Genomic DNA, 8205 nt, shown 5'->3' with positions numbered 1-8205 from the left:
GGAGTAAACCCTGAGCACCACTGAGCATGCAACTCCCTAAACTGCACCCCCCCCCAAAGAAACAAAACCAACCTTAGTCCTTTTAAATATTGTCCCCTTTTGGGGCCACACCTGGCCATGCTCAGCAAACCATGTGGTCCTGGGGATTGAACTGGGGCTCCCACATGCAAAGCCTGCATTTGACCCCTCTAAAAACGTCATTCTTCTTTATTGATCTAGAAGAGTCCTCATCTTTGTTCCGCATTGACCAAGAGCAATGAAACCCTCTGAAAATTCTGGCCTGCCAGCGCATGCTTCCATCTGCCTTCTGACGCCCGTGACACGTGAGTAGGTGAGCGAACATTCAATGGCTGTGGAGGCCGCTCACGCCGCGGCTCGGATTTGGCTTTTCCTGGTCGCGCATCTGCTGTTCTGTCTTATCCTGGTTTCCTCTCGCTGCTTCTAAACTTCGTCTGAAGGTGTTTTCAGTGGAGGCGATTTCCCTGTGGGATTCCTGCATCGGAATCATCGGCGGATGGGGATGATTCTCCTGGAGCCCGGGCTTTGCACTCGATTGCCAGAAATTTCAACAGCAAGTCGGTCCCCTGCCCCCACCCGAATTATTTAGAGGAAGAAACACTTCCTGTGAATAGAGTTAGTTGAGACCCCACACATGCATTTGGCACAGGATTGGGGTTTTATTTCTTTGGGGAGATTTTCTTTGGCCTCCACCCCAGAGTTCGGGCAGGGAGCAGCCTTCCTTGCCACGTCGCTGGGTGGGCTGGTGGGGTCTCTGCACCCCGTTTTGCAGCTTGTGCATGCCTCTAGGACTGGCAGCTTGAAGCTTTGTGCGAACAGCTCACCCCTTGCAGAGAGGGCCGAGGCTGGGTCTCTGGTCCCCGAACAGGGATTCAAATGACAGCTGCAGGGCTGGCGTGAGAGTTCCATTTCCAGCACTGCAGATGGTCCCCTGAGCACAGAGCCAGGAGTCATTCCTGAGCATAGCAGGAGGCGGTTCCCCAAACCAAAATAAATAAAAATATGAAGTGGCAGACCGTCCCTCGGGCTTCCTCCGGGTAGAAACCCCTCCAGCTGCCATGTGGTCTATATGCAGACTTGGGGATCACCGGCTTCGCTCTGGCATTCCGAAAGCCATCTCGCATTTGCCCATTTGTGTACACTCAAGGTCTACTAGTTTTGCATCCTCCGCCCGTCCATACGCAGCAAATAAAATTCACACGCTTGCAAATCAAAATCACCCTTGGCAAGTCCAAATGACTTCTTTGTGAATCAAGTTCACTGTGCAACATCCTGGATTGATAGTAGCAAAGCGTATGATGAGATAACTCGCGGGGTGAGAACTCGAGGGGTGCTCTCGCTCAGACGGCCCCCCGAGTGAGGGACCAGGGCGAGGTAAGCAGGGGCGGTCGAAATGCAGCGCCTGTCATGTGCGCGTGTGGTCAGAGCTCCGTGTGGGGCTACAGAGTGCCGAGGCCTCTGTCTCGGAGCCGGGCTTGGAAGGTTTTGTTCCTCCTGAAGGAAGGCATGAGAGAGCTGGCCAGGCTCGGGTCCCAGGCCTGACCCTTGGGAAAGATGGGTGAAGGCTGGTCACTGAGGCCCCAGGAAGCCCATGCTGCCTCCTCGTCTCTCCTCTGATCCACTTCTAGTCACCGTCTGGCCCCCTCAGCTCCGTCCTGGGATTCCAGAGACCCCACAGGGCTCTGTCACTTCCTTTTTTCTTTTTCTTCTTCTTCTTCTTCTTTTTTAATTTTAATGAATCACTGTGAGATACAGTTACAGACTTCCAAACTTCTGTGATTATGTTTCAATCAAACAATGCTCGAGTACCCATCCCTCCACCAGTGCATTCCCACCACCAGTGTTCCCAGCATCCCTCCCTCACCCCCACCCCTTCCCATCCCCAACCTCCGGGCAGGCACATTCCCTCTCACTCTCTCTCTCCCCCTTTGGGTGTTATGGTTTGCGATACAGGTAACAAGCAGCCATCAGGTTTGGTCCATAGTCTACTTTCAGCACGCATCTCCCACCCCGAGCGAGCCCTCCGAGCATCGCTGACTTAGTGCTCTCTTTTCCCTCCCAGCTGCCTTTTGTGGGAGGAGGCTTCGGAGCCACCCCGAGCGGTGCTCAGCACTTACTCCTGTGCTCTGTGCTCAGGGATCACTCGGGGCGGGCTCAGAGGACCATGTCCAGTGCTGGGGAAGGAACCCAGGTCAGCCCAGGTGCCCCTGACCCACTGTCCCACCTCTCCGGGCCTCTGAGACAAGCTACCTTGAGCGGGCTCAGGCCCGAGCTGGTCTCTGAGGGGCCCTTACCCTCAGAAAGGTGAGCCCAGCTGTCCCCCAGCGCCTTCCCTCAGCCGAGGCTCCCTCCCTATCAGGAGAAAGACCCCCTGCCCCCTTGGTTAAAGACATGCAAGAAATGCCAGACGGAAGGAAGCTGAGGGGTTAGTCCGGCTTCGAGAAGCAAAGCCATCCATGTGTCTCTCCCCCCACCCCCGGCCCTTGGTGCTACGTTCCGCTTGTGTCCCACAGGAAACGTCCCTCCAGGGGCGAGAGGCGTCTCAGATCAGAGCCGAGCCCATGCTTTGAGGGGTTGGATGCCCGGCCCCGCAGGGACCCACGGTGCCAGGGAGAGTAGCACTGGGCACTGCTGCATGTGACCCCAAACAAAACCAAGAAGACAGAGAGAGACTTTCCCCCTGCAAGGGCTGGACTCTGCGTTCCCATAGCGACGGCGCTGCGCCTGTCCGTCTTCACCATTCCCTGCCCCCGGGCAACGCCTCCTCGCGGCTCCCGCACCTTGGGACACCGTCAGAGGCATGTCACGGGGTTCTCTCCTGTCCCCAGGCAGCACAGTCCCCGAACATGATAAAATGGCCCAGAGCCAGGACACCTGAGGTGAGGGCGAGACTGACGCCATGACAAGCAGCAGCTAACGGTAAGTCCCAACTAGGCCCCCGTTTCTGTTGCCCCGGGGCAGAACTTGCAGTTTCTGGTAAACTCCCCGTTGAATGATTTGCTGAGAGAAGGAATCCGGAGTTCCGACCTCCATCGACGACTGAGGATCAGGGACGCTGCCTCGTGGGCCGAGGCGTCAGAAACCAGATGGGCTTGACACGTAATGCGATTTGGAGACGACCGCTGGACTAGAGCCATTACTGACTGGATTCCACAGGAAGTCAAAAGAACGCCTGGCTGCCCACCTACAAGATGGTCAGACTTCTTTGTCAAGACCCTGAACGAACGGTTTGAGGCTCTTCGTGTTCCTGGAGCAAGCAGACGCCATTGGGCTACACTAGCATGCGACAGGGACGAATGGAGATGTTACTGGCGCCCGCTCGAGCAAATTGATGAGCAACGGGATGACAAGTGATACAAGTGATACAAGGAATTGCGCAGTTGGGTCTGGCCAGTCATGAGGGGTCACTGTACTCTCCTTAGAAACTATTACTAACCATTGTCTAACTGCTGACCAGTTTGTAATAGGGCTGATGCTAAAAATAGACACACACATATGTATATGTGTATATATATATATGTATATATATATATATATAGCTTCTTAACTCTGAACCCTGTGTAAACTGCTTGTGATTTGGAGTCGGGTCCTTGTCAAGACTCCCCTGCATTGGATGAGACTCGGACCCTAGCTCGAATTGGCACTGGCTCAGGCTCCTAATAAAATTCCTTTGCATTTGCATTATCGTATGTGGACTTGGTCTCTCCACGATTGATCCAAAACTTGGGCGTAAAACTGGAAGAAGAAAATTTCCCTAAGTTCGATCCATGTCCCTGAACTCACCCTGGGAAATGGAATGCAAAGACAAGGGCCTGACTCACGCACAACTATGGGTGGAGCGCGAGAGGCTCAGGCTCGGGGCGTTGGAGAAATGACGGTCTTCTCAAACAGCCTGCTCCTCTGCATGCTTTCACCTGGGTTCCTCCCTGCCTTTAGCCACATCCCCATGGGGCCCTTAGAACAGCTCCATTTCTTTCTTTCTTTCTTTTTTTTTTTTTTTGGCTTTTGGGTCACACCTGGCGATGCACAGGGATTACTCCTGGCTTTGCACTCAGGCGGTGCTCAGGGGACCATATGGGGTGCTAGGAATCGAATCCAGGTCGGCCGCGTGCAAGGCAAACGCCTTCCCCGTTGTGCTATTGCTCCAGCCCCAGAACAGCTCCATTTCAAAGGAAGTGAAGCCCTGAAGGAGCTTTGTTAAAACACACACACACACACACACACACACACACACACACACACACACACACACACAAACCCAACACCTTGTAATAAAACAACAGTGAGCTAAGACCAAGGAGATGGAGGGAGCAGCCCTGTCTCAGAGAGGGACCCTCGCCTTCCATTTTGCCCCCTCCGCGCGTTCATCTTTAAGAATGAGCCGAGGGTGATTCAGACCATCCCAGACTCCTTTGCCTGTGGCCTTGGTCTTGGCCGTTGCCCTGCCCAGCTGCCCGCTCTGCGTTCCGGCCTGCCTTAGAATGTCGGGCTCGTTCTCCGGTTCACTCCAGGTGACAGAAGAGGGAGGGGCGAGGGGAGAGGCCTGATCAGGTAGGGCGCCGGTGTGCCCGGTGTGCCCGGGGCCAGGGAGAGACGCCCTGGAGTGACTGGAGTGGGTTTGTCAGCCTCATGGTCGTGTGGTCAAGTGGCCGTAGAGAAAGCGGCCGGGAGCCCCGAGAGAAAATAGTGGGGTTCTAATCTGCTCTTGAAAGGCCCCTGGTCAGAAGCACGGCAATTCACACAGCCCTGTTTGGAAGCAGCAGGGCAGAGCTGTCGGAAGACAAAAGGGCCAATTAGTATTTCCCACAGCCTTTCACAAGTCTCTCCTCTGCGCTTGGCGCCCCGCGCCTTTATGCCGGGGCCTTTGTGCGGGCAGGAGGCGGGGCCGGGGAACCCGCGACTTGCAAGGGGGTAGGGGACAAGGCCACTTGCACGTGGGGGGACAAGTCCAGGGGGCGGCGGGGGGCGGGTGGGGGCACCACGCCGGGCCCAGGGCTGAGCGGCGCCTACCTGCATGCACGGCCAGCCGGGCCTGGCGGATGACCACCTGCGGGGCGAGGGGGGTGGCCGGCCGCCACCGGTGCAGGCCCCTCGCCACCTGCAGCAGCGGCGCTGACAGGTCCAGCCCGTACAGGAAACGGTCACTCAGGAACACGATGGCGGCCGCCGTGGCGCTGTCCCCGGCCTCGATGCTGGCTTTCAGGGCTGCCTGCAGGAAGACCGGGAGGGGGAGAGAGAAGGCCCCTGGCTGAGTCTCCTGACATCCTCCTTAGAACCAGAACCACAGAACCCGGAGACCGGAAGGCAGGAATGGACTTTCCTAAAGCCTCTATGGGCCGGAGAAATAGCACATAGAGTAGGGAGCTTGCCTTGCCTACAGCTGGCTCGGGTTCGATCCCCAACATCCCATATGGCCACCTGAGCACCGCCAGGAGGTGACTCCTGAGAGCAGAGCCAGGAGTAAGCCCTGAGCACGGCTGGGTATGACCCCAAAAGATTCTCCCGCCCCCAATCCAACAAAACAACAACAAAAAACAAGATCAGGTTCATACATGGCATGGAGTATTAGTCAGCTCTGAAAAAGAGGAGCTCCCAGTTCACGTTTACCAGGAAAGAGCCCTGAGAGCATGAAGCAAGGTGAAGTAAGCCAATTGCCAGGGGGTGGTCTGAGTCCATGGATGGGGTGTCCAGCAACAGCAAATCCATACAGACAACAATAAAACAATGCTTGCTAGGAGTTGGGGCAGAGGGGAAGGTTTAGCTGTGGTTGTCCAAGCAGAGAGACTCACACGGGCAAAAATGATGAAAGCTGACAGAGCAGACGCAGATGATGAGAAAGTTCTGGAGATGCATTTCACACCCGAGCGACGGCGGAGCACCGCTCACCCGCGGTCCCGTGCTGGGCATCGTGAGTGTCCACAGCACCCCAGACGCTGCCTGACCCTCTGACTCCGTAACTCCAGACTCGGCCGCTTCCTCTCGTTTCCTGCTCTGACCTACGTCACTTTATTTTACTTTATAGTTTTTCTTTTTGGGTCACACCCAGAGATGCTCATAGGTTACTCCTGGCTCTGCACTCAGGAATTACTCCTGGCGGTGCTCAGGGGACCATGTGGGATGCCGGGGATCGAACCTGGGTCAGCCATGTGAAAGGCAAACAGCCTCCCTGCTGTGCTATCGCTCCAGCCCCTGACCTAAGTCACTTTAAATTGGAATGAGGGGCCAGAGTGGTAGTACAGTGGGGAGGGCGCTTGCCTTGCATGCGGCTAACCCAGGTTCGATGTCCGGCACCCCATACGACAGGAGTAATTCCTGAGCGCAGAGCCAGGAGTAACCACCCGAGCACCTGAGGATGCTCAAAGCAACAGAACTCGGGATGAGATGATGAGGGCGAACACTTTCCCCAAATGCGACAGTGCCACGGTGCCAGACGCCGGGATCGGGAGGGTGGAAACAGCCAGGACGGGAGCTGGGCTGGGAGGCGGGCACTGCAGGGTGGAACGTCAAGGTGCACCCACGGTCAACCTCAAGGTCAGCCCCGCGGCTGACCCTGTCGTCTCCAGGCGCACAGCTGTGGACGGCTGACAGGAGCAGCCCGGCGCGTTCCAAGGACAAGCCTCAGGGAGCCCGGCAGTGGCAGAAGCTGTGGGTCGTCTGCACTTGACAGAAGACGGAAGGCCCCCGGATCAGAGACGGCAGAGCGCGGGCACTGTCTCGAGCGGGCACACAGCAAAGCATCCGTTTTCCTTTGCATCTGTTAGTTTTCCTTTTCCCCACATGCAGCAAACACTCAGGGGCTGACTCCAGGCTCCGTGCTCAGGGATTCCTCCTGGTGGCCCTCGGGGGAGCCTGTGAGAGGTCAGGGATGGAACCCAGGAGAGCTGCGTGCCAGGCGGGTGCCCGACCCACTGTTGCTATGGCTCCACCCCCCCCACCCCCCCCTACACACACAGTGAAGCCTGCTCCTACTATTCCATCTGTCCGTGCAGGGTTGCCGCAGAGAAGGACCCAGAGGGCCGGGCCGGGGGCAGGGAGGGGGCGTTTCTCTCTCTGCCTCTCCCCAGCCACCGGTGCCAGAAGCGAGTGAGCAAAGTCAGACGCCCAGAATTCCCCTCGAGGGATTTTCCGTCTAGGAAGGAGGAAATGGGAGGCGAGCAGGCAGGAGGGCCGGACCCATCTCAGGGACAGGCCAGGGTCTCCCTTCCTGTCCCGGCATCCTCCCTGCCAGCTCTGAGCAGAGGCGCCCCCGGGACGGTGAACCAGCAGCAGCAGGCGAGAGAGGCCAGGCAGGAAAGTGCGGGGAGGCGGTGGCCCCGTCTTTGCGGAGGCCCCTTGCTCCCGGCACCTGCACCCCAGCCCTGTAGCCCGTCCTGCTGCAGCCAGCGAGCCAACACGCCGCGTCCCGAGCACCGAGCGTCGCCTAATCTATTTTTCCCCCCTTCTCCTCTTAATAGATCGGAGCACAAAAGCCTGAGAGAGGGTGACCTGCCAGACAAAAGGCCTTTGAGCGCCTTGGAAAAGTAGACTTGGAGGAGGATGGAAAGAATCCAAGTGGCCCTATTATTTCCACTTGCACTAATTAGACATTTTTCTGTCAGCCATTGAGCACCGCTGAGAGGCCAAACTCACTGAATTCATTTCTAAAGTGTTTACAGAAGTTTGCATCTGTTTGTGTCTCTTCAGGAGGAAAATAAGCACTTCAATAGCATTGTCCAAGCACCCTATTCTGGGTGACCTGGCCGGGCTGCACCTGCATAATTTAACTCTGCAACCGGCCCTGCTCGCGCCCCCCCCCCCCGCCCCCGGCCCCCTCCCTCCCCGTCTCTGTCTCTGCATCTCTCATCTTTTTCCAAAATCTCCCCCACATCAAGTGCAGAGAAGCCAAGCCGGGACCACCGTCCCCATGGCTTTGGAAGGGGGCCGTGTGCCACGGGGGTCCTCCCCGCAGCCCTGCGCTCCTGCGCGCTGGGAAATTAATACCCACTTTCATTTGCTGCCAAGGGCGGGGGGAGCGAATTCCTCAGCAGCGGAGCAGATTTCACCCCATCCCCCCTTCCTGGGAATCTCCCCCAAGGCCGGCGAGGACCCCGATGCAGGAGGGTGATGAAAGCGGCCAGAGCCGCGTCGGGCCAGGGTGTGGGAGACGGTTTCCCTATGGGACCCAGCGTGCCCGGGTGATGCACAATT

The 8205-nt window shown here is 57.3% G+C and overlaps 1 protein-coding gene across 1 annotated transcript in view; it reads right to left on the bottom strand.

The window, feature by feature from the left end:
- Positions 1-8205, bottom strand: part of ALPK1 (alpha kinase 1) — a 116075-nt gene that overhangs the window by 19074 nt on the left and 88796 nt on the right. Inside the window, exon 4 of the mRNA XM_055141919.1 lies at positions 5033-5227. Coding sequence (XP_054997894.1) covers positions 5033-5227 — 195 coding nt within the window. The remainder of the gene's footprint in view (positions 1-5032; positions 5228-8205) is intronic.

Source organism: Sorex araneus, chromosome 6 (genome assembly GCF_027595985.1).
Source record: "Sorex araneus isolate mSorAra2 chromosome 6, mSorAra2.pri, whole genome shotgun sequence".
Lineage (NCBI taxonomy): Eukaryota > Metazoa > Chordata > Mammalia > Eulipotyphla > Soricidae > Sorex > Sorex araneus.
Note: the sequence above shows the minus strand (reverse complement) of the source record. Positions and strands in the feature narration are given on the sequence as shown.